Source organism: Rattus rattus, chromosome X (genome assembly GCF_011064425.1).
Source record: "Rattus rattus isolate New Zealand chromosome X, Rrattus_CSIRO_v1, whole genome shotgun sequence".
NCBI classification, from domain to species: domain Eukaryota; kingdom Metazoa; phylum Chordata; class Mammalia; order Rodentia; family Muridae; genus Rattus; species Rattus rattus.
The window spans coordinates 108,747,704-108,775,270 of NC_046172.1; the positions used below are offsets into that span (position 1 = coordinate 108,747,704).

Here is a 27,567-nt window from a genome sequence, read left to right on the forward strand (position 1 = left end):
ATCAACTAGAAGTCAACTCCAACATGTCTACATTAGATTCTCCAAGTAAGTTTCATAAATATAAGAACATCAGTTAGAAGGTGTGTGGTACAGGCCTTTAATCCTAGTATAGAAAGGCAGAGGCAGGGAGGCTTCTGTGATTGCAAAGTCAGTATGGTCTCCAAACCCCTGGCTAGCCAGGACTACATATACATAGTAAGACCCTTCCTCAAAGACCACAGTGTAAGTAGATCAAACATTTAAAAATGGTATCAATTAAAAGCAATTATTCCCTAATTCAAGATTCTGTGACAAAGAAATGATTATCAAGTTTTCTTTTATTTTCTTTATTCACTCTTTGTTTATACCTTTTGGGGGAGAAAAACTAACCCAAAATCTTGTTTCTAGATGAAAGCACCAGCATTATCCCACATTTGCCTCTTGACTTGTTACTTCATGATCAATTTTAGAGACATTTCCCATTAGTAGGAATCACAGTTTAGTTACTGTAATTAGTAGTTTACTAGCACTATAGCAACCCTAAAATTCATCTATTTTTAGAGACTGTAAGAAAGAAACTATAAAGAAAACACTGGCAGCTGCCAAGAATCATATAAATCCATTTGTGTGGTTAAGATACTGGACAAATATCTATCAGTATGGAAAAGCCATGACAAAGGCAATGCAGTGTAAAAGCATGTACATTAATGAAGTATTCAAAATAAAGGACACACTAACTTCAAAAACACAGTATACCTAACATTTATTTAGACTATTTTCATGAATAGAAAAATAATTACAGTCAATTGTACATACAGACTAAAATCATATCAACTCTCAATTTACAGAAGGAAATTATCTTAGTGGTCTATCAGTTGTTCAAGGGCTATGAATACAAATTCTCAGATTAATTAACGAACAGAAGTAGAAAGACACAAGAGTTTTTCCAAAGAAATAAACCACTTCAATAAGAACTATCTTAACTGGAAACAGGGTTAGAAAGGAAGAAAAATACATATTAAAACTCTACTGCTCAAATGTACTTAGGGAGGGCTGGGAAGCATCACAACAGCTAAACTTTAAACTTCCATTAAAACTACCCAAGAAAAGTACAAAAATCGTATGAAGCAGATTCAAACTCCCAAAAAAAGAACTACAGAAACATGAAACATACATAAAATTCACATAAATTCCTCAATACCATCTCAGTATTAGAAAAGCTGGACATATAATTTTCACAAATCTAAAGATCAGCCTAACAACATAATAGCACACCCCTTGAAATTATGAGTTTATAATAAACACTTTAACAATTATCAAATTATCAAACAAACAGCATGAAGTCATTAGTAATCTACCCTCAATCTGCTTTTAGAAGTATTTACTGGCCTAAATCCTCCAGTAAATTTAAGTAAAATCAAATTAGCCACTTAAAGTTTTTTTTTTAAACTAGATGTTATTTTCTAAAAGTAGGAAGTAGATACAAATGAATGAAACCACAATTTAAAATAATTTAATTCTTAAAAGAAAAATGTAACAGTAATTATCAAAAAGTAACATTATTTGAAGAAAATACTATATTTCTAGAGTCAAATTTTCTAAAAGTAGGAAGTAGATACAAATGAATGAAACCACAATTTAAAATAATTTAATTCTTAAAAGAAAAATGTAACAGTAATTATCAAAAAGTAACATTATTTGAAGAAAATACTGTATTTCTAGAGTCAAAATGTGAGTTAAGAAGGCTTTAACTTCATCACAGTACTTTTGTTTTACTCAACCCAGTTTATAGAAGAACTCTGTCTTCCCTACAACCAGAAAAAAAAGACTAAAATATCAATTTCTGTTGGGCAAAAATGGCTTACCAATATTACCTTTAAAACTATTATACTGACAAAATACATGCTATACACTTCGAAGAGCTTTATAGCAAAAGTGAAAAGATACGCAACAATCGCTGTTTTAGATGTATATACTTACGCTAATGTCATTAAGAACACTGGATGCCTGTTCGTGCTTTAAATTTCCTTTAATGACATGGTATGACAACTCATAGAGAGCTTGCTGAAAATCTGTTGAACATAAAAGACAGAGTGTAAAGATAGTATCCTTAACAAGAAAGGCAAACTGGAAAATCTATTCTTTCTTATTTCTCATAATCATTATAAAACATGAGTAATAAAACATATTTATAAGAGTATACTGTAAGAACTTAACCTTTTACTTCTACAAAAGCATTAATGGATTTAGGAAAAGTTAACCATTTGTTCTCTACTGAAACTAGAGTTTAAGTATTTCCTTCTCTTTTCTCCATGGCTACAAATCTCAGATTCACACATTTAATATACTATGGACATCATTTAATATTTTGATTCCTCTTCAATACTTCCTTTTCTTTTCCAGTAGTCCTGGAGTTTAAGCAAGTGCTCTATCAAAAATCACAGCCACTTTAATATTACATGATGTCTCATTAAGTTGTGAAAGACAATTCTGCCTCAACGTCCCAGGTGCTGAATTTACAGGCATGTACTAACACAGCTGACCCACTAACACATTTTAAAGCAGTTTCTCAGAATATTTCAGAAATATTTTAAATGAGTACACTATACCCCAACAAGATATAAACAAAATTTACCATTCCCCCCACCAGCCACTTTCACAGATTTGTCTAAATGTATTCAGAGTACACTCACTTCAATCTTGGTGCTACAATGAAACCTAAGGAGAAGAGTTAAGCATAATAGGAAATTTTTTCCAAAATCTAAATTTATTTTCCTCTTCAATTTCTATCAGAATTCAAAAAATAAAGGTCTATGTAAAAGTAAAAATATATGTGTATAAACAAAAACTGCTATTTTATGAGAATTGTCAACTACAAGTAACCACGCTATTATCATCACTTCATTTCCTCAACAGTAAGTCTTTTATTGAGTAGGGAGTTAGAAGTTGCCTTAACACCTTCGAATCATTTTTTCCTGTATATTTTTTCTCCTTCCAATCATTAAAAGTGCTAGAGTGCAAGGAGTGCTAAAAAACACTAATAGAGGGTTACTGACATAATCAGTTGATAAAGTTCTTGCCTACCATGCAAGAAGCTCTGTTTTCTATTTCCTATGACATAAAACCGGGCATAGTAATCCAGGCACTTGGTAGATGGAGGTAGACAGACAGATTTGCAGTCAATCTCAGCACATATATCAAGTTCCAGATCAGCGTAGTCTACATGACACACTCTCCAAACACTAAAACACAAATATAAAATAAAGCCTAGGAGCTAGAGCAATGTAGCTCACCTAGCAGAGTGATTCCCTTGCATTTCTGAGATCCTGAGGTCAATGCCCAGGATGATGAAATAGAAAAGTACTCAAAGGAAACTTATTCCGAAACATATGAACACCAGGTATGGTAGTAAACTGCCAGTCCTCAGTCCTATCATTCATTCAGAAAGCAGAGGCAGGAAGAACACATGAGATCCTTCCCCACCCTATTTACCCACAAGGAATCTAAAATAAAGCCTAGTTAGAATCCCCTTTTAGGAGCTGAAAAGGGCACTGAGAGCTCAGAGATCAGGGAGCTTAGATGAAAGCAATGCAGATGATAGTGACTTGGCTTTTGATGTTTCAAAGGGAAGCAAAGACTCTACCGGGGCCATTTGTGTGATATTTTGTGTTAAGAATCTGTAGGGCAGCAGAGTGGAGATAACTGTGATTAACAAGAGACCAGAACCTAGGAACTGATGCTTGTTAGCTGGAGCATAAAAATATGTGGTGGATGTGAAAAGACCAGCACAGGAAAGCTAGTCCTGCTCCTCACCAGCTGTGGCACTCAGGACAGCTGGCTCCATCCTTCACCTCAGTAAGCGAGGGAGAGCTGGCCTGCTGGCTTGGACATGAAAGCTAGTGAGCTGACCACCTCAGCTACCAGCCAGGCCCAGATCAGAGCTTTGAGTAAGCCCACCCCAACATCTATCCCATCTAGGAGCTGCTGGAGTGTGTGAAGGGACCAGTCCTACAGAAGCTAAGTTGCAGAATCTGCATGACTCAGGGCAACAATCCTAGTAAGAATCCAGTATTGATGGTACAGCAGAAGCCAGAGACCTCAGACCACACGAATGAATCATTGCAATGAACATTTGCAAGTAAAGCTGTTTGGATAAAAGGGTATACGTACTGTGTGACACACTGTGACACACCAAAGCTTCCACACCAAGATGTTGGGGGGGTTTGTTCATTTCATTTTTAGTTTTTCTTTTGTGGGGGAGGTTGCAAGGGTAGAGGGCAGATAAAGAGGGATTAGGAGATAAATGGGATTGGGGGTACATAATGCATAACTCACAAAGAATCAATATTTTTTAAAACATAAGGCAAACAAAAAGAACCAGAAGACATGAATAGAATTAAAATAAAAAAAATGTGGATTTATTGATTGTTGTGGGTTGAGAAAGTGTTGAGATTAACCCTATATTCTTACATGTTTCCTCTTTCAACAGAAAGATAGTGCCCACATCTAAGAATTCTCCTATGATACCTATTATTTTCATATTACCAATTATTCTTGAAGCCAAGAATATGTGAGACGTGAGACTCCCTTCCTTCCTTCCTTCCTTCCTTCCTGAATACAATACTCTCAGGCTTGAGTGGTTTCAAGTAGGATGTGGGAGTCATGGACATTTTTCTTTCCTGCAACTCCTTTAATAAGGCAAAGATCCACTATTATCCACTCTAATTAGGCTAACTTGCAGAGGAACCATAGGCTTGGTCTGGCCTGGCTGCCTTGAGACGTATGACTCAGATTTTCAGGTTAGAGTCCATGGCTCATGGAGCACAATATGCCCTGCAGTTCTTGAGACACTAATGCAGTTCCTCAGGCCACTTTGTGCTTCTCTGTATGTTCCTCAGAAGTCAAGAAAGTATGTTAAGCTTGACAGGACAGTTGGTCTTAGACATGAATCTTGTGAACCCTGAATAGCTTACAAACATCATTATATCCTGGCAACTACAACTGTATTGATCCTGGCAACTGCCATTATATTCTATTTCTCATAAAGGTATAAAAAGCCTGACTGCTCTCAATAAAAATTGTCATAGTAGCTAGAGAGGTGGTTTAGCATTTAAGAGCACTAGCTGTTCTTCTAGAGGACCCAGGTTCAATTCCCAGCACCCACATGACAATTCACAATTGTCTGTAAGTCCAGTTCCAGAGGATCTGACACCTTTACACATACACACAAAAAAGGCAAAACAGCAATGCACATAAAATAAAAAATAAATCATTAAAAAATTAACAAAAAATAAAAAGTCACAGCCTCAAAAGAAGAAGAGAAGGAAAAGGAGGAGGAAGAAGCGGAGGAGGAAGAGGAAGAGGAAGATAAAACAAAATCACTGAGGCAAAATCTTCTGGAAAGGTTTCTTGAGTCAGAAAAACAAAAGCTATGGTCCCAAGGAGCTAAGATTGTACCCTCATGCTGGTGTGAAGACCCATAATTTGAAGAGTTTCTTCTACCATTTTATAGGCATTAGAGTAGTGGGTTCTCAAATCTCCCATCAAGACACCTTAAAACAGTTCTTTATGTTGTGGTGACCTCCAACCAGAATATAATTTTTATTGCTACCTCATAACTGTAGCTTTGCTGTTATGAATCATAATGTAAATATCTGATATGCAGGAGGATACCTGATATGCGACCCCTGTGAAAGGGTTGTTTGATGCACAAAGAGGTGGTAACCCACAGACTGAGAACCACTGCATTAGAGAATTATGAAGAGTAACACTCTGAGAAGCCAGGAGAGGCCATTGGTAAATATTGACCTCCGCTGCAGCAAAAGTTCCTGGGACTGAAAGGGACATAGAGAGCGAGCTGGAGGCATGACATCATAGGGGAGACAAGACAGGCCATGTGTGGTCAATACACAGCCTCAGCAAAGCAGAAGGCCTTAGTAAGGGAAGGTCACAGAGACAAAGAAGACTTCATGCCTTGCTGACAGGATCAAGAGTCCTTGAAGAGGAACTCAAGAGAGGACAGTGTTGAAGGCAAAACCTAGTTCATCAGAAAACCTCAGTATTTTGAGAAAGCAGATGAATGCTAGGACAGCCGGTTATGGGAGGGCAGCCCGGGCCCTAGGAAATTAGCTGGATAGGCTGGGGGATGGCAGAGCCAGAGTGCCGCTGCCACGGCCCTTGGTGCCCAGATGACAATGAGTAGGTCCAGACATCAAGCACCGAACTCTGTTCACTGTGGAAGTTTGCCTTGGCTTTTCTTTGACTGCGCCCTGGTTATTTTCTCTTGGAGTAAAAAAATAACTTTTTAAAACAAGAACACATAGTTGAGACACTGAATTGTTAAAGCGACTATAGTTTTTAGAAGGACTTTGTATTTTGGAGACTATGGATATTTTACAGATGCTTCAACTGTGAAAGAAACTTTAGCTGTTTTAAAGAGACTTCACTGGATCTTAGCCAAGAAGCGATGTTTTAAAAAGTTAACTTTTAAAGTATTTGAAATTTTAAAGAATGAGACTTTTAAAGTTGGAATATTTTATATTGTGATATTAACATTAATACAAGATCTTGAGGATGAACAAAAAGAAATGTTAGGGTCTAACAATGCTTTGCTTGTGTGTCAAGTTGACAAAGGGCCAATTGTGCTAGCTAGTTTTATGCTAATTTGACACAAACTAGAATCACTTGGGAAGACCAAACCTCAACTGAGAAAATGTTTCCTACCAGACTGGCCTGTGGGACATTTTCATGATTGTTTTTTTGATGACTGCTGTAGAAGGGCCCAGTTCACTGTGGGCACTGTGACCCTTGGGCTGGTGACCCCAGGTACTGTAAGAAAGCAGGATAAGTATGCAGGAGTAAGAGGTAGGCTGTAAGCAGCACTCCTAAAGGACTTCAACATCAGCTTCTGCTTCCAGCTTCCTGTCTTGAGTTCCTGCTCTGATGTCCCTCAATGATAGGCTGCAAGTTATAAAATAAAATAAACCCTTTCCTCCCCAAATTACTTTTAGTCATGGAGTTTTGTTACAGCAACAGAAACCCTAACCAAGAAAATGGTGCTTTAAAACTACCAAGATAGCCAGAGTTGGAAAACTTTACACTTACATTCACAATGTGCAGGGAAACATAAAACCTTCATATATGAAAATAATTCAATAAATACTTCACATTAGTGCTAACATTTTAGGAAAAGCAGTTTTAAGGATAGCAACTAGACAAAGGGATACTTGCATATAAGTGTTTGATGTCAGGTCCTTTCAAAGGAGCAGTATGAGCTCTTAACTGCTGAACCATCTGTCTAGCCAACAATACTGTTTCATTGCTAAAAAGCAGAGAAAACTTTAAAAGTGAACAAGTAGTATGAACAATGTAAATTGTGTGCCTCAAATGAACTTAATTCCAATGTATAACAAGGAATATGTAAGAGAGAATACTATCCATAATAAAGCTAAGACACAACAGAGCAGATTCTAAAGATGGGATTAAGTCAGTTTCCTCCACGAACCACCAAATAGGATCTTACACCAGAGCTTGGCTCCTGAGATTAACCAATGGGCCTGTGTGTTAAGGAAAAAAGGAGAAATGGAAAGAGAATAATGGTTATTCAGACAGTAAGGCCACAGCCATAACTATTTTTGATTCATGTGTAAACCAAAACAAGTAAATGAACTATAATCATATACTTTTTTTTCTTTTTTTCGGAGCTGGGGACCGAACCCAGGGCCTTGCGCTCTACCACTGAGCTAAATCCCCAACCCCTATAATCATATACTTTTAAGGATTCATGCAATCATTCAAAACTGAAATTTTCAATCAAACAAGATCAAAATTAAGTAAGTCTAAAACTAATAAGCACAGAGAAGAAAAAGTAAGTAATCCAGTGGTTGGGGAGTGCTTTCTCTTTTGGAGGAGGGGTCTCACAATGTATCCCAGGGTGGCTTCAAACTATCCATCCTCCTGCCTCTGCATTCCCAGTACCACCAACCCAGCCACAAAACCTTCAACCTATAATCAGTTTTGCCTGCAAGATGTGCCAAGGTAAAGGTGGCGCACAACTTGTGGAAATGACCAACCAAAGACTGGTTCAATTTGAAGCCCACACAAGAGGGAGCCCATGCCTGATTCAGCCTGGATGGTCAGGAAACAGACCACAACAACCCAGAGACCTACAAAGAACCAAACACAACTGGTAAGAAACCAAACTAATCAACAAAATGATTCTAATGATATTTTGCTATACTTATAGATGGATGCCTAGCCCAATAGTCATCCAGCAAATGATGGGAGCAGATGCAAAGACCCACAACCAAATATTAGGCAGAGCTCAAAAAATCCTGCAGAAGAGGAAGAGGAAGGATTTTAGGAGCCAGAGGGAATGAGGGTACAACAAGAACACAACCCACAGAATAAACTAAGCAGGGCTCATAGGGACTCAGAGAGACTGAAGCAGACCCTACCTATATGAGTCTGATGAGCTAGGTCCTCTGCAAATCCATCACGGTTACATATCTTAGTGTTCTTATGGAACTCCCAACAGTGGGAAAAGAATGCTCTCTGACTCTTCTGCCTATGCTTAGGACCCTTTTGTTCCTACTGGACTGCCACTTCCAGCTATGACTTACAAGTTTCTACACAGTCCAAGTGTAGCGTGTTAGGCCATGTTCACTTTCAGTAGATATCCCTGGAAAGGGTTTTTGGAAAGGAGACAGGAGAATAAATCTAGGGAGAGGGAAGGTGGAAGGGGGACTGAAAGAAATGGAGGAAGAGGAAACTGTGTTTGGAATGTAATGTATGAGAAAAGAATTTTATACACATATACATATATGAATGCTTTTATGCTTTCCTAAACTTCCAGCAGTCAACTTTACTAGGCAAAACAAATGTGTAGACATACACAAACACATACTTGAAAGTCATTATTAGTGATCATACACATTTTCTTGGAATACTGGAAACAAAAAAAACGGGGACTTCTAATTTGCCTGGCCACTGCTCTACTGCTGAGCTATACATTTATACAGCCTTATTATATGACTTTATAAACAAGGTCAAAATCTAGTACTTTTGGGTGTTACACTAGACACATTAAATGACTTTTTTGTTTGCTATTTCGTTGGTTGTTTTTGAGACAGGGTTCTACTATACAGCTCAGATTAGCCTAGAACTCACTCCGTAGCCCAGGCTGGCTTTGAAATCACAATATTCATCTCAGCATCCAAAGTTCTACAATTACAGGAACGTGCTACCAAACCCAGCTGAGATGTTAAGTCTTAAAACAACGCTTCCTATAACAGAAACCAAAATTTGGTGTTCCCTGGCTAAAAATACTTTCCCCTCAAGCCTCCAAATGTTCCATCTAATAAATATATTCTCTCAAATTAAGGTAATACTCAATTTTTGATAAAACCAAAATAAGTAATACTCAATTTTTGATAAAACCAAAATAAATTTTTCTATAGGAAAAACATTGTTCTTAATCATCTATTCACAATGCCATATAACTATAATAATTGTTATATAAAATAAACTATTAGTTATAAAAATACTGACTTTATACTAAAAAGTACAGGATTATCTTCAATAAAAGCTATAAATAAAACACTAAATCAGACATAATTGCTTTTTTATTTTTGGCTTTTCATTTTGCCAAATCCATGTTCTAGTTTTAAATTAATGAAAGCTAAACAGTGAAATTCCATAAAAGTAAAATCTACATCCTGCTTAATTATGGAACATTTTTACTTAATATATCCTATCTGTGTATGCAGCAAACACTCCTTTGCTTATATTTTCCATGACAACTGCCTTTAACAAGCTCCCCAGATACCACCTGAACACATCCAGCTTGAGCAAAAACACTGAACTGGGTTGATGGAAATTTTCTAGTACAAATATGAGCAAAACTGTTTTTCTTTCAGGATAGCTTTCTCTCATATTTATGACTGGTACAGCTAACTACAGAAATTTAAACAAATGTACAAACAATTATAAAAGACAGATGAAATAATGTGTGTATCCAAGATGTATAGTCTTAGTGTTAACTACAGTTTTATTACTGACCATAAGGTCTTAATTACATGCATTCTTATACTTTTGGTTTCCATACATAAGAACAAATAAAGATATACAATTTTAAACAAAGCAAAAACGATAGCTATGGTACTTTTAAAAATCATACCTCTGTAGGTCGAACTGTCATGGCTTTTGTTTTCACTGAGAATCCGGCATAAATGCAAACTAGAATTTAAAAAAAAAAAACAAAAAAGTATCAATTTCAATCCTAAAACATTTGATTCCTAAAGAACAAGTTTTAGCTCCTAAAAGTATATGGAAATGTCCCAGATGTATTTAAATACCAATGATCATGACAAAACCTTCTAACCCATCAATTGAGATCCATCAACCCATCTTTCTGAAAATTAGCAAATCATTTTTTACATAAAAATTTTCTGCCTCTCATTATGAACATTGGGTAACTCAACAGTAAATAAGAAATGTCTCTACTTGACATAGTGATGCATGGTTGTAATCCTAGGATTTAGGAGGTAAAGAAACCAAAACAAACTACTACCATAGTAAATTTGAGGCCCTATCTCAAATAAAATGTCTCCATTTTGAACTATTTCCGCCAAAAGAGGAAATGGTGGGTAAGAAATCTAGATTCCTCCCTCTTTTTTCCCCTTGGACAAAGGCTAAAACATAAAGGGAGCACTGTGAGTGAGGGTGGGCAGAGAAGAGGGAATGATTAGGGTTGGATATGACCACAGTAAATTGTGCACAGAAATTAAAAGATCATAATGAAACCCATTATTTTGTATAATAATATATGCCAATAAAATGATAGAATTAGAACATCTTCATTTTAAGATCCCTAATAAAAAAATCTACCATCTGTCAGTGGCTTTTTACACCATGGAAACAGACTAAAAAGCATTATGTCCCAGCTACTGATGAAATAATACACCATCCAGAGAAAATAAAATCAGAATGTCAAAGAAATACTGCATTCTCATCTTCAATATAACACTATAGATAACATGCTATCTACTACAAAAACAAAACAATAAAATAATGAAAGGGAAATATAGCTGAAACAAGATTGACAAGGAGTTGGTGATTACTAAACTAGAAACTAGAAAATGTTTGTGCAACCCAAAATAAAAACAAAACAAAAAACACCAAAAGGGGCATCTTACAGGATATGAATTAATACACTGAGGGGAAGAGTATCCCTTATCTATACCCTATCTACAATGCTTAGAACAAAAACTATTCCAGAATTTACTTTTTGCATATTTCTGTTCAAAACATTTTTATGTACCTAAGATAAGACTGAGGACTAAAACATAACATGAAATATATTTTGATTCATATATACCTCATACATATATAAAGAACTGGTTTCATGTATGTGTGTATATTTTTCTTAATGTATAGCATGTTCATGTGCCTGTGGAGGGCACCAAGGTGTCAGATCCCCTGGAGCTGGAGTTACAGGCAAGCAGCTGTGAGCTGCTCAACATAGGTCCCAGGACCTGAACTAAAATCCTCTGAAAGAGCAGTTAAGTGCTATCAACTGCTAAACCATTTCTACAACCCTCTAATAATAATCATATATATTTAACTTTATGTATTCAACAGTTTGCTGTACAGTGACAACACATATGCCATTTTATTACTTAGTAGACAGACTTGCAAGTGAGAACCTGGACATGCTCAGAAAAGGTGTTACTGTAGCTGAAAGGGACTAACAGGGTCTTGTTTTCCCTGGAGATACTAAATAAACCATGCTTTTAAGCTGTGTTCTTTCAGCCTGTCAGTAATGGAAGTTTCTCCTAGCAGTATCTCAGTACTCAAGAAGTTTCAGACTTTGGAGCATTTCCAATCTCAGCTTAAGGATGTCCAAGTCCTTTTCCCTTCCTCCCTTTCCTTCTCAGTGGAATCATCACTCTTATGCTTGCAAGATCATTTGTCCTTATATTTGATTGTTTTTTGCTCTTAGCAGCACCACTTTCTCCCCCATACACACAGTGGGATCTTACCCACTTCCAAGGCAGTAATTCTTAGGTATATCTACCTCCAATTTTATCTCTACACCAAACACATTTACAACTGCTACCGGATTTCCTAACTCAGATGCTTAGTAGACATGCTCAAAAAAAAAAAAAAAAAAAAAAAAAACACTCACCCTAATATCTCGACCATCATCTTTCAGCAAATCTGCAACACAGAGACTGTCTAAAGAAATACTGCTTATGAATAAAATCCTTAGCATCAAAAATTTATTATTAATTTATGCAAATTCAGAACACAGGGCTGGAGTATAGACCAGTGGTAAGTCACTTCTTAGCATGCATAAGGTTCAATCTCCAGAACCAACAAAAAAAATGTCTGAGCTCTAAAATATCTGAGGTTTGGAGGGGTAGTTAGTTGGGGTTTTGTTTCCCAGTAGCTCTACCTCCAGAGTGCTCGCCTAGTTTTTTTTGTTTGGCAGACACCATATATCTTACCTTGTAGCCCAGGCTAGCCTGGCAAACTTGATCTTCCAACCTCAGTGTCACAAGCACTGAGATTCCAAGTGTGTAACATCATATCCAGTGCTGTCATTTTTTAAAATGTCATTTAAATATCCTGATAAAATGAGAAGTTTACATAAACAATTCCTACCCAACATTAAATTATTATCAGTTGTCTGCATGAAAACTACTTGTAAATCTGTCTTTATTTTTTCAGATAGGGTTTTTTATTTAGGGTTGGAAAATACTCACTATGTAGCTTTGACTAGCCTCTAAATCAATGTAATTCTCTTACCTTGACCACCCAAAATGCTAGTATTATAGGTAGTCACCAACATGCCCATGACAGTGGTTTGTTTTTTTTGTTTGTTTGTTTGTTTGTTTGGTAGTACACGTCTTTAATGTCAGCACTCTGGAGGCAGAAACAGATGAATCTCTGTGAGTTGGAGGCCAGTCTGATCCACAATAGTGAATTCCAGGCCAGTCAGAGGTACATATTCAGACATGACAGTGGTTTTTAACTGTAAGCTTAACTATCTTGTTTTTATAGAACACCATTTTTTCCACTTAAGAAACAACTAACAAGCTATAATTACAACGAACCAAGTTTGTTACTTCAAGGAAAACAGTATTTGTTGTCAATGATAAACTCTAAGCTTTTGAGCTAAAATAATTTTGAAAATCTTGTTTCTGCCACTATGGGGATGACTACTGTCACAGAGGATTCCCTGATCATCTTTGGTGGTAACGCTAAGGAATGTGTATTTGATACCATAAAATGAAGTTTGTCAATATTTGGAAGAGTTGGATATTTCAATGAAAGTCGTTTTCCAAATGAACGTTGTATATTGAAAAATGACTGTGGATAAAAGATCCATTCCAAAATGAAAAAGAATCAAATGGATTTTATTTTCAAAGTATCACAATATCATTGCTTTGTATTTGATTGGGGGGGTCTGGTTTAGCTAGGGGTTTCTGGTTTGGTTTCTTTTACCTTCTTGTTAGAGACTGGAGGGTTAGAAGGCAGACTCCCACTATGCAGCCCTAGCTAACTATACAGACCAGGCTGACTTGGAATTTGCCACAGTCTTGCCTCTGCTTCCTGAATACTGGGTTTACACCACCATACCTGGCACCAAGGTTGTTTAAACTTGGGTATAGGGAGAAAGTGTCACTTGAGCCCTGAATTCTAAAGCAGTCTGGCAACATAAAATCTCTCTTTAAAAAATAATAAAATAAAAAGTAGAGCCAGTTGTGATGATAGATAAATATAAGGAGTGAATTCAATCCCTGGGAACCACATGAAAGGCAAAGAAGAAAAAAATACGTAACACAGACACAGACACACAGACACACAGAGACACAGACACACACACAGAGAGACAGACAGACAAAGAGAGGACAGAGGGAGAGATTGAGATTAGGATTTTGACATATCAAACAATAATGTGCATAATCACCCAAGAAGCTTAATATAACCGTGATGTCCTTGCTAGCTATTTAGCTGTGTGAGACTAGATTTTCTTCATAACCTCAATCACGATAAACCTATTACAATCCCTAACTCACAATAAAAATCAATGCCAGCTACAAAAGATTGAAAAATGAAGGGCTGTCAAGATGGTTTACCAAATAAAGGTGCTTGCCACAAGCCTGAGAATTTGAATTTAATCCAAGGAACCCATACAAAGGTATAGAAGGAGAGAAAAAGCCTACACAAAGTGGAAGGAGAGAATATCTCTGACCACCACACGCATACAACAGCACACTCACGAAATTACAAGCACACACACACACACACACACACACACACACACACACACACACACCCCTACACATACACCACACACATTCACATACACAAAATAATGATTTTAAATGCTAAATCAAAATGAAAAGAAAGAGCTATCATGCCTCATGCCTATATATGCCCATACACCATACTCCTGAGGTGGAGGAAGGAGGAGTGCCTTGAATTTGAGACCAGTTTGGCCTATGAGGAGAGTTCTAGGAGACTACAAATCAAGGTCCCAGGGTAGATTACAGATCAAGACCCCATTTCAAAAAGAAAATAAAGTTCCCAAAATAATATAAGATAACCTCATTAACCTTGGAGTCAGGAAGGTTTATTCACTCAGAGGACTGAGACAGGAGGACTATCTTGAATTTCAAGAAAGTCTGGGCTAGCATGAAACCCTGTCTGAAAAATACAAAGAATGATAAAAGTGGGAAAGGGATGCATTAAGCATAAAGGCTACTAGCATAGCAAATAATGGATCAATCTGACAATAGTAAAATGAACCATTTCTGTTCATCAAAAGTCACCTTTAAGTCCCAGTGTGGATGCAGATGCTAATCATGAATTATAGACCACCCTAGGTTACATATCCAGACCTTATCTCAAAAACAAACATAAAAAAGATCACTATTAGCTAGACATGATGGCACATTTCTGGCACGTATCAGCACATAGGAAGCTGACGAAGGAAAATTTATTGTGAGTTAGAGACCAGCCTAGGTTACATAGAGTTTTAAGACATCCAGGGCTTGAACTGAGAACAGGACCCCCATTGAAGGAATCAGAGAAAGAACTGGAAGAGCTTGAAGGGGCTTGAGATCCCATATGTACAACAATGCCAAGCAACCAGAGCTTCCAGGGACTAAGCCACTACCTAAAGACTATGCATGGACTGACCCTGGACTCTGACCTCATAGGTAGCAATGAATATCCTAGTAAGAGCACCAGTGGAAGGGGAAGCCCTGGGTCCTGCTAAGACTGAACCCCCAGTGAACATGATTGTTGGGGGGAGGGCGGCAATGGGGGAGGATGGGGAGGGGAACACCCATAAAGAAGGGGAGGGGGAGGGTTAGGGGGATGTTGGCCCGTAAACCAGGAAAGGGAATAACAATCGAAATGTAAATAAGAGATACTCAAGTTAATAAAAAAAAAGTGAAATATAATTTCTGCTGTTCATATGGCCAAGAGAGCTGTGCAGTAGTCATTGCTTTATGGAATTTGGTGCTAAATCAAAAGATTCCTTTATTCTATTACGATGTTATCTGTATGCTGTACGATGTATCTTTAGAAAACACAACACTAAAAAAATAAAAACAAAAAAAAAAAGGCATCCAGGGCTACAAAGTTAAAACCCAACCTCAAAAAAATGTTTAGAGGTCACTGTTTTAAGATTGAATATGCATGTACCTACGAAAATGCAATATAGCCCACAAACATGAAGCATCTCAAAGATAGCAAAGAAAAATTAATAGGAAATTATGATGGTTTGCATATGCTTGGCCCAGGAGGTGGCACTATTAGGAGGTGTGGCCTTGTTGGAGTAGGTGTGTCACTGTGGGTGTGGGCTTTAATACCCTAGTGCTAAGTGCTAGCTGTCTGGAAACCAATCTTCTAGCAGCCTTCAGATGAAGATGTAGAACTCTCAGCTCCTCCTGCACCATGCCTGCCTGGATGCTGCCATTCTCCTGCCTTGATGACAATGGACTGAACCTCTGAACCTGTACTGTAAGCCAGCCCCAGTTAAATGTTGTCCTTATAAGAGCTGCCTTGATCATGGTATCTGTTCATAGTAAAACCCTAACTAAGACAGAAAACACAAACAAAAGATATAAAGAAGATCCTCATGAGGATAAACCAGAACTTCTAAAGACCAATAAAATATATTTAAAAGATGCTCAATGAAAATAATAAGCTACAATGAAGTACACACAAATCACACTGACTTTTTTTTCTAAGTTTTGCTGCTGTTGTTTTAAAACTAGGTTTCATATTGCTCAAGCTAACCTTAAATTCCTGATCCTCCTGTCTCAGCTTGGCCAATCTTCCCATCCTCATTAATATGTGATTCAAACTCTAAAAGTCAGGTATAATAACACATGCCTATAATCCCAGAACTTATGATGCAGAATATGGAGGAACAAAATACAAATGCCAAAATAATGATTATCACAGAGGTGGTGAAAAGAGAGATCCGGAAAAAGAGGTTATGTTACCTGATGGGGATGTAAAATAGATGCATTTTGGTTTTTGTTGTTTTGTTTATAAGTTTATGGTTTGTTTTGAGACTAGGTCTTTCTATGTAACCTTAGCTGGCCTAGAACTTGCTCAATAGACCAGGCTGGTTTCGAATTCAGAGATCTGCTCATCTCTTGAGTGTTGGGATTAAATGTGTGCCTACACACATGCAGCTGTTAGCTCGCTTTTTAACTCTACTTCTATTATGTAGCTAAGGCTGGCCTCAAATTCATTATTCTCCTGTCTTAGCCTCTAAATGTTAGTTTATAGGCACGTGAATTGCATTTGAGTTGTACAACTCTCTATGCTCTACATGTTAATATTTAGGCACTTCTTTATATTTTTGTTCAATTTCACAATTTAGAAAAAAATCTTATAGGTCAACTTTTTTTCCAGATAGGATCTCAATATATATGTAGCCTTGGTTGGTTTAGAATTCACTATGTAGACCAGTCTGTCTTTGAAATCACAGAGGTCTGCCTGTTACTGCTTTCTGAGTGCTATGATTAAAGGCATGGACCACCATGCCCAGCCATACCAACACTTTAAATCAACGAGTTTCTTTCTTTTATGACAATTTCATGAGTACTATATTTTTATCAATTCCACTCTATCCTTTTTCACCTCCAACTCCTGCCAGCAGCCCCTCTACTCCTGTCCAATTTGTGAGTGGGTTGAATATGTCCCTGGCATATGCAATACCTAGAATTCAATCCTCAGCACTGGGAGAAAAAAAAGCTTATAGATTCTGTTTATCTATACTATCTTATGCCAATATGATGCCATAATACCATCACTTACAGAGAGTATCTATGCTATAGGTTACCCACATCCCTCTACCTTGCCTCTGTATCATATATTTTGATACTCCATTTGTTGGCTAGAAAAACCCAATAAACACCTTCTGGTCCACAACTTAACTTATACATTTTTCTTTGCTGTTTTGCTACTATAGCTGAACTATAGCCTTGCAGATGCTAGTCAAGCACTCTCTCAATAAGATAGACCTTTATCCTTCTTCTTTTATTCTTTGAACAGTCTGGACAAGTTTATTAAGCTAGCCTTGAACTCAGTCTGTAGCCCAGGCAAACCACAAACTATGATTCTCCTATCTCAAGTAACACCAATACTAGCTATACAATTACGTTCAAAATTAAGAATAAAAGGCAAATGCAAAGCAATTACTAATTAAATCTATATAAAATTTGAAAATCTCCATTATAAACTATTAACTACTCACTACCTATTTAAAAATGTATTCAACTAGACAGGGCTAGCAAGATGGTTCAGTGGAAAAAGACCTGTCTCAAGAAGTTGCCAATAGAGAGGATTTAAGTATTCTTAGCACAACAGATAAATATCTGATGTAGCAGTTCTCAACCTGTGGGTCGAAACTCCTTTGTGGGTAGCATATTAGATATCCTGAATATCAGATATTAACATTACAATTCATAACAGCAGCAAAATTAGTTATAAAGCAGCAATGAAACAATGTTATGGCTGGGGGTCACCACAACATGAGGAACTGCATTAAAGGGTCACAGCATTAGGAAGGTTGAGAACTGCTGATCTGAGGTAATGCATATGCCAATTACTCTAGTCTGATGATTACACACTGTATACATTGTTGGAGGGCTTGGGGTTTTGGTTTTTGAAGCAAAGTTCACAAAACCCAAGATGGCCTCAAACTCACTATGCGGTTCAAACTGGCATTGAACTCCTGATCCTCCTGCCTCTACCTTCCATATACTGGGTGTTCTTAGCTTTGTATACATGTACTGAATACTCACTGTAGGCTCAGGATATGGCTCAGTGATCACCTAGCATACATAGCCTTGGATTTGATTCCTAGCAGCACACATGTAATTCCAGCACTTGGGATATGGTAGTAGAAAGATCAGAAATCAAGATCAACCTGAACTGTAACAGTAAGCTTGTACCTGGCATGTGTTATGTCTTGAAGGAAGAGTAGGAGGGAGGGAGAAAAAGAAAGAAATTGCAACAAGCTGTAGGAATTCATGCATTTGAAATCCCAAAGCCTTGAAAGACTGAGGCAGGGTTACCACAAGTTCTAGACCAGCATGGAATACAGAGTAAAATCCTGTCTCAAAAGGGGAGTAGAAATTGTTTTTTTAATTCTTCCTTATTACAAATGCCTTTGTTCCTCACACATTTCCACCAGCTTCATCTACTTTCAGCAATAGTAACACATGTCTTTTTCAATAAGCCTTTCAGTGACTGAAGAGAGATTGTGTTAGTGTTCTAAACTCCTACCTATGATACAGTCATCATTACATAACTAAGAAATTTTATATTGTCAGTCACTAGGCCACAAGCACATTTATTAGCCTGCAGACAATATCGTTATCATCTCAAAGATTTGCTAAAATTGTATACAAAATCATTAATGGTTTTATCACATTCAGGCAATTCACTGGCATAACAGATCGTGTCCTTAAAAAAAAAAAAGCATTTAGAACCCTGAGGGCAAGAAGATGGAAAGATTAAGGCAGACCTGGATATAGGAGTACTCTGTCTCAAAAAAGTTTTTTTCAAGTATCAGTTTAACTATGTCTTCTTGAAGCAATCCACAAATAGTAGGCCAGCAAGTATCCTTAAATGTAATTGGTTCTGAATGTTGCATCCCTCTTACTGTCCTATCTGTCAAACACTTCTGGTAAACTACTCTACATTACAGGATGATAACAGACAAAATTACCTCATATACTTGCCCATTATAATATGACCTTAAAATATTCAAATATTCTATCTCAGCCAAAACATCAGTATTAATTTATACTCTTAATATTTAAGTTTACCAGTTTTTCCACTTGTCAAATAGTTCTGTGCTATTATGGAAATGCTGCTGCAACACCTAAGAACAAACACAGAAACCTACTTTCTGTTAAAGATCTGTAAAAACATGATTGAATGAGTTATGTTCTTCTAATGATTTCAGAAGTATACTGTGAATCTTCTTAACATGAATATTTATCTTTTCATCTTACTCCCCATTTTCAGCAAAAAGGAAACATAAACAAGCCTGAAGTACTTGTGCTCACAGCTTGTAAGCTTGCTTCAAATATAAAAGACTGATAATCACCTGTGCTTCAATTAGTTTTTAAAAACATATAGCAAAAAGGTTAAATAGTTTAAGCATAGTACTTGATCTATTTTCAATGCTGTAACAAAAATACTACCCTCAAAAATAAATATGAGGACAAAATCATTTTACCTTGTAGAAACATGAACTTAAGAAGAAAGCAAGAAATATCATAAGACAAATTAACAAAAGCTTTACCCTTCTAAGTAGGAAAAGCAGTTTCATTAAAGGCAAATTATTTCAGCATTCTAAAATAACTTAGCAAACAAAGTAGCAACTTAATAATTCCCTAATGTTGCATCAACATTTTCTGAAGAATGAATTTCTCTTAATAGAAAAACAGACAAAGATTTGCACTTAATTCATGAATACAAGGTAAAATATGAAATCAAATTAAAAGTTTCAGGACCAGAGATGTTGTTCAGTGGGTAGAGTGCTGGCCAACAATGTATTCTATGCCCTAGGTTTGATCCCCAGCAGCTTATAAACTAGGTATGATACTATCAGTCTGTATGGAATCCTAGTCCTTGAGATGTGAAGGTGTGAGATTAGAAATTCAAGATCATCGTTAACTATACAGCCAGTTCAAGGCCAGCCTGGACACTCTGTCTCAAAAGACAAGTTTTAGGGGCTGGAGACCAAGCACTACGGACACTGAAGTAGAATTACCAGGTGTTCTAGGCCAGCTTGAACAATACTTACAAATTACTGAATAAATCAATAAAACAATAACACCTTCAGGAGCCCTCTACTATTTTTATACCTCTTATAGAAGAAAATCATGATACAAGTTTTATAATCTTTTAAAGAATTGTTTAAATTTTTGGTGTATGCATGTGTATTTAAGTGTACTCATGGGCACCTCGTGAACACACACAGAGACTGCAAAATTAAAAGAGGGTGGGAGACATTATCTCCTAGAACTAGTATAGAACAGTTGCTGGGATAGCTCTTCAGCACCTAAAGATTTCCTTTGATTATCTTTAATTATGTATATGTCTTTGAGTGTATATAAATCATGTATAGGTATCTGGGGATACCAGAGGTGATGGATTCCAGTGCAGCTAGAGTTACCACTTGTAACTGGTTATGAGTCACCCCAACATAGACAAGGGGAATAAAACTCAGGTCCTATGCAAGAGCAGTACGCATTCTTACTCTGAGCCATCTCTCCGGCCCTACAAGTTATATAACATCTAAAAATATATTTGGTGGGCCGGAGAACTGTATTAGTGGGTAAAGGCACTTGCTGCCAATTGGGCCTGATGACCTGAATTCAATCCCCTGGTCTCACATGATGGAAGAAAAATAAATAACAAGAATTGTCTTCTGACCTGCATCCTAGAATGCATAAATATACACACCTATATGAACATACACAGACAAAATTTAAATGTTGAAAAAAATAAGTGACATTTATACATACACTCTAAAACTAATAGTGTACAAGTATGTGAGTAATGGACTGTTTTGACAGATGAAATATTACTAACAAAGCTTATTCCTCAAAGCCATGATCTTCTGGCTAACAGACAATTGGTTTTCATGGAATACAGTTACATATTTGTCATTAGAAGCTCTGTCAGGGCTGGGGAGATGGCTCAGCGGTTAAGAGCACTAACTGCTCTTCCAGAGGTCCTGAGTTCAAATCCCAGGAACCACATGGTGACTCACAACCATCCGTAGTGAGATCTGATGCCCTCTTCTGTGTGTCTGAAGACATCTACAGTATACTTATACATAGTAAATAAATCTTAAAAAAAAAAGCTGTCAGTCATAAATTTGAAAGAAGGCAAGAGGTTATATGGAAGGGTTTGAAGGGAAAAGGGGAAGAAGGAATGATATAACATTATAATCTCAAAAAAAAACATTTTTTTAAGTTCCTGTTGTGGTGGACACAGTAAAAGAGTTTTTGAGTTGTTTTTGTTTTGTTTTGGCCTTTTTAAAGACACTAGAAAAGGTCTACAATTATTAGTGGGAGAGTTGTCAGGGGAACTGCAGGTTACCTTGAGACAGGAAGTAAAAGTCTGAGACAGAAGTAATGATGATCTATAGCCAAAAGTTACTAGTTAGTAGCAGCCTAAAAAGGAATCCTTTCTCATTTAGGACTGCCAGAGGCATAGTTTGGGGAAAAAGCAACTATTGATAATGCAGTAGAATGTCAATTAGATATTCATTCCTAATGTCTCTGCCTTTTCTGTCACTGTCTTTTCATTACATCACATATACTGCCTTGAAAATTGTATCAGCAATAAAAAAATTAAGAAATATTTCACCAAAAAAAGAAGAGTTTACTTCCTTGAAAATTACAAAATGCCCTATACAGTTTGTGGGGTTTTTTTTTTTTCTGTTTCTTTTTTCAGTGCTAAAGATCAGGGAATTCAGAGCATGCTATGCTATAGTGACATTTTTGATAATTTTGGAATTTTGGTTTATTTAAAAAAAACACAGAAATATTATAAGAATGTGCTTTTTTTTCTTAATCCTACATGAAGGGACGTGGGGTTGCTTCAGACTGTCTGCAGCAGGTGACCGTGACTTGCCTTGTGCTCTAGAAGAATACAAGTTTTGCCAGCTGCAGATAATTTCTGCCATTGTATGACATTTGGAATTCTGGGAACTTTATAGAGGGTACATAAATTCAAGGACCAACCGCCCTCCCCAGAAGCATTATGGGGATTTGTTTCACAGTTAGTAGCTGTGTGGTCAAAGAAGAAACAAAGGAAAGAAACTGGATTCAAGGATCTCTTTTTCTCTCTCCTCCTCCTCCTCTCTCCCCTTTCCCCTCTTATCCTTGTTTCTTGCCTAATTAGTTTTAGAGGGTGAAACCATGGGGCTAAAGGGTGAGAAGAAGAACTCAGAAAATAGCAAAGACCAGATACGCTATGCAAACTGCTTTACCTCTGAGCTTATTCTCACCATCATGTTACTTCTATCACTACAGACACTCTAACTCTCACAATAGCTATATACTGCTACAATACAACAAACAATAAAAACTTGGGAATCTCATGAAACACAACACATACTTTTAAAGAAATTCAGGACTGGAGAGCACTTATTGCTCTTTCATAAAGGAATAATCAGCCAGCCATTGTGGTACATACCTGAGATCCCAATAGTGAGGAGGCTAAGCAGGAAGATAATGAATTCAAGGTCACCCTTGACTACAAAGCAAGTTCCAGATCAGCCTGGGCTACAAAAGACCTTATCTCTAAAAGCCAAAAACATTTAAAATTATTAAATGAAAAGGGAAAAATCCACCTAAGAAATAATCTTACGGGTTGGGGATTTAGCTCAGCGGTAGAGTGCTTGCCTAGCAAGCACAAGGCCCTGGGTTCGGTCCCCAGCTCCAAAAAAAAAAAAAAAAAAAAAAAATTAAAAAAAAAAAAAAGAAATAATCTTACATATGGCCATCCTCCAAAAACCAAATGTATTTACTCTACCCTCACTTTTAGCATTTCTAGTTGCTATTTCATATTTAAATTTTGTAATATATTCACAATACTATTTAAAAAGATAAAAATGCTAATATCTATAACATGATTTTTTTAAACCTCTAAAATTAAGCTATATGAAACAAAGTTTGTGTATAAGGAAAAGAAGTCAAATAAATGAAAACAAAGTAGAGGATGGTAATGTATTTACATTGTTTAAATAGTGATTGTTTAAAATATTTCATTATGTTAGGACCTAACAGTACAGGCCTGCCATCCCTGAAGCTTGAGAGGCTGGAGTAGGATGATTTCATGTTCATTGCTGGCCTGGACAATTGAACAAGACCCTGTCTCAAAATAGAAAATTAAAGGGCTGAGGATGTAATTCTGTTGGTACAGTGCTTGCCTTAGCACGCCTTATGCCCTGGGTTCAATCCCCAAGTCTGAATAAACCGGGTGTGGTGTGCCTCTCTAGGACTTTCCAGCACTAGGGAAATAGAGGGAAGATCATATATTCGCGGTCACTCTCAGTTATACAGAAGTTCAAAGCCAGCTTGGGATACTTAAGACACTGTCTTTAAAAAAAAAAAAAAGGAAGCGTGCCTATAGTGCGGGCACACCACTAACTAGTACTTGGGAGGCAGACCAGAACAGATAGAGACACAGAGAAAACCCCATCTTGAAAACCCAAAAGAAGAAAAGAGAAGGAGGGGGAGGAGAAAGAAGAGAAAGAAGATGAAGACAACAACGATGGTGGCAGCAAAATGGGCTGGGCATAAAGGAAAACAAAATCATTACATTTACAGGGAAATAGATAAAACAGTAAATTATTATTTTAAGCAAGACAAATACCACATTTTAAGAGTACATATACATATGTCTAAGTCATGAAAACAGAAAGGCACAGTAAGAGGGGAATGAATTTGAAGGAAAGAAAAGGGTAGATCAAGAGTATGTAATAAAGGTCAGCCATGGTGGTTTATGAGTGCCTTTAATCCCCGAATTTTTCAGCCTGTTCTACAAACTGAGTTCCAGGAAAGAGGGGGGGAGGGGGGAGGGGAGAGGGGAGAGAGGAGAGGAGAGAGGAGAGAGGAGAGAGGAGAGAAGAGAGAAGAAAAGGGCAGAACTAGTTAGGAGAAAAGGGCCATCAAGAAATGGGTAAAGGAAAGCAGTAAGGAAGAAGCCAGCAAATTAAAGTATGACGTGTATGAAAATGTCAAAATAAAATGTATTACTTTGTATGCTAATATAAATAATTTTGTAAAGGGCTAAAGATATAGTTCAGAAGTAGTACTTGCTTAGTATATACAAAGACTCTAGATTCATTTACCAGTAAGGCAAAACGTAAAACATTTCATTATATTAAATAGATTCAGTTTGGGTTTTTTTTTTTAGATATGTTTTAAGTGTGTGCGTGCGTGCGTGTACAGGTGCCTGTGAGACCAGAGGTTTTAGATCCCCTGGAGTTACAGGAGACCATAAGCCATCAGATGTGGGTCCTGAGAATTGAAATAAGTAAATGCTCCTAATTCCCCACCCCAGACATCTCTCAAGCCCTTGTGGCTTTAATTTTCTTTTGGCTTTTATTGTTGTGTTTCAAACAAAGTGTTTTAACCATGTAGCTCCTACTGACCTCAAACTCCTGGGACTCCTCCCTCATCCTCCCAAGTGCTAGGATTACAGGTATGAGCCACCACACCAAGCTATGTCATCCAACTTTAAATTCTCAGCTAGTATAGTAGGATATGTCTATAATTTATAATCTTAGCACCCAGGTAATTATAAATTCAAGGTCAGTATGAGCTACAAGGTCACTGTCTCGAGAAAAGTTAAGTTCTCTTAATAACAGAAACTATATATATATTTATATAATCATTAAATTGTCACAATAATTTGGCTCTACTGTAATTCAAACCACATTCAACAAGCTATATAATAAATACACATGAAAATACATATACAGTTTTTTTTTTTTTTTCGAGCTGGGGACCGAACCTAGGGCCTTGCTCTTGCTAGGCAAGCGCTCTACCACTGAGCTAAATCCCCAACCCACATATACAGTTTTTAAGTAGCTCTTTTAACACTAGGTAGCATCGATCACGTAAATATATATAAACTCAAATTCCATTTTATATTCTTGGCTTCATATATCACTTAGATTTCCTCCACCTATTGCCAGTCAGAAATTAGGCAGGGCTCCTCCCCCTATTCTTAATACTCATTCTAAGGTGAAAGTAAAAACATTAAACTGATAAAAGCTTGGTCTGTGGATGTAGCTCACTGATGGAACACACGCTACACCCCCACCCCCACCCCCACCCCCACACACACACAGTGAAATCCACCTAGAAGAAGGAAGCGGAGCGGCCACAAACATGACAGTTCATAAATGAATAGGCTTTAGATGCTAAATCATGATGAGCTTAAATGTTTGGGAAGGATTACCCTCAAACCTAGAATGCTTTAGGTGAGTTGCTTCCCATCCTGCCTTCTCAGCACTCAGGGCACATCAAAATTAAAAACGAATGCTTGTCTGATAGGTGAGACATGCCTGTGAGTTAACAAAACCCTAAGGTACTCCACGTATCTGCTGGAAGCCATGTTGTACCAAAAGGAAGAGATGCCATCCCTTTTCTTCAAGGGCCTCTCAGCTCATTAGCATACAAAAGTAAATATGCAGGATGTCAGAGGCCAACTAATTGCTAAACAGAGAGGTAGAGTCTGCAAGGGCAAGAACTGTCCCAAGAAGTTTAAATATCTAAAAGCTGAAACAATATTACTTTTAACAGCTACCACTTGAGCACTTACTATAAGCCAGGAGCTTTACAGACATTTACTCTTCACAACAATCCTTTGAGTAGAGCGCTTATTATTCCCAATTTACTCAAGGGGAAACAGTCCAAGTGGTTAAGCACTTATCCAAGGTCACTCGGCTAGTTAAGTGAGCTAGCTAAGCTAGCCACTTACTCAGACAATCCAATTCTAGAACTCACACAGTTACATTTTACACAACAGCACAAGTTGGTGGTGGGAGTAAGTCACGTTACAAGAGCATGAGCCTGCAATTGTTGTACCGTGTTTCTTTGAAGTAACTTAGTTTCACAGATTCTATCTTCCCTCGAGCAACTGGGAACCTGATACTGGGCTGGAGTGTGGGAGTTTGGAGGGAGACAGCTCCAGAAGCTAAGGAGAGTTAATCTCACACAGGATTGACTGCTAAGCTTCCAGAGTGATTCAGAAGAAGAAATTAGAACTTTTGTTTTCCCAAATCGGTGTTAATTTTGCCACTTTAACGGGGAGTAGGGGTGGGGTGGCTACTGGGGGCAAGAAAGCCACTACTGTGGGAAATCACTGGGCAAGGGTACAAAATAAATGTAGGACTCAAAGGAAACAAAATATCCTAAAGTACTAGAAAAACTTCGAGGAGGGCAAGCATTAGCTGCAGTTCCAGGTCAAAATGGGGTTTCCTAAACATTTTACCAGGAAAAGTTGAATCCCATCCCGAAATCCCTCTGAAGTGACATGCTGGTAGGGACTTGGCAAAAAGCGCCAATCCCTGCCACACTTTCCCGAGGACCGCAGGGCCAGGGCAGCGCGAGCTGACGCTCCCTGAGAAAGCAGAGCTGCCAAGCCTGGCTGTCCCCGACGCCCCTGCTCCTCTGCCACTGGCGGCGAGGACCAGAAAGAGTTCGGGACAGTTCGCCCTCCTAAGACTTCGGGCACAGGAGAGGCCGGGCGCCAAACTGCAGGAGTCGCCTTAGGTACAGAGTGAGGAAAAACGGGACAGAGAGAGAAATGGCAAGTGTGGACCCAAACAGCCCCAGCTGCGAACCCACAGAGAGAAAAGGAGCCGAGTGAGCTGAGGAGAAAACGAGCGAGACAGACAAAAAGAGACAGGGCAGGAGCACGGGGGGACCTGAGGGGACCAGACGGAAGTTCTGCTGAGAGACCTAAAGGAAGCGGTGCTCCGGAAGGGACCACGGGGCTCTCAGGGAGACTGGGAGAAGGAAGACGCTCGGCGGCGGCCACCCGCTCTGCTCCTCAGGCAGTTCGAAACTCCTGACCAACCAACCATCCTCAATCGCCGCCCGGGTGGGGGAGGGGGCGCCGCTGCCCCCGGCCCCTGAACCCCACTTCTGCATCCTCCCAACGCCCCGACCTCAGGGCGCCCGACGCCTTCCCCCAGCCAGAACACTCACAAATCGCCTCTCCCTGATTTCTCCCAGTTCTTTATCCACTCTGCGGGAACCACCACAGTCGCGGCCGCCATCTTCCCCTCGCTAGTAACAGTGGCCCGGATGTGTAGCGAGCGAGCGAGGGGTCAAAGGGGAGCGCCGCCCACGGGGAGTGACGGAAGCTGCGACTTCGGTTTTAGATTTCCCGCCCCACCTACCTCCCCACCCAACGGAAGCCTCAGGCCTCGCTGACAAAGAGGCGGCGCGCGCCGGGGGTCTTCACAGCTTTCATCCCTAGTTCCCTTTAGAATATATATACACATTT

General features: G+C 38.2%; 1 protein-coding gene across 1 annotated transcript in view; it reads right to left on the minus strand.

Annotated features, from left to right (window-relative positions):
• The window catches only part of LOC116888293 (THO complex subunit 2-like), a 72,238-nt gene extending 44,877 nt beyond the window's left edge, over positions 1-27,361 (minus strand). Inside the window, 3 exon segments of the mRNA XM_032889566.1 lie at positions 1,960-2,051; positions 10,157-10,215; positions 27,267-27,361. Of these exon segments, the coding sequence (XP_032745457.1) occupies positions 1,960-2,051; positions 10,157-10,215; positions 27,267-27,337 (222 nt within the window). The 5' untranslated portion in view covers positions 27,338-27,361.
• Positions 27,362-27,567: the final 206 nt, after the last annotated feature.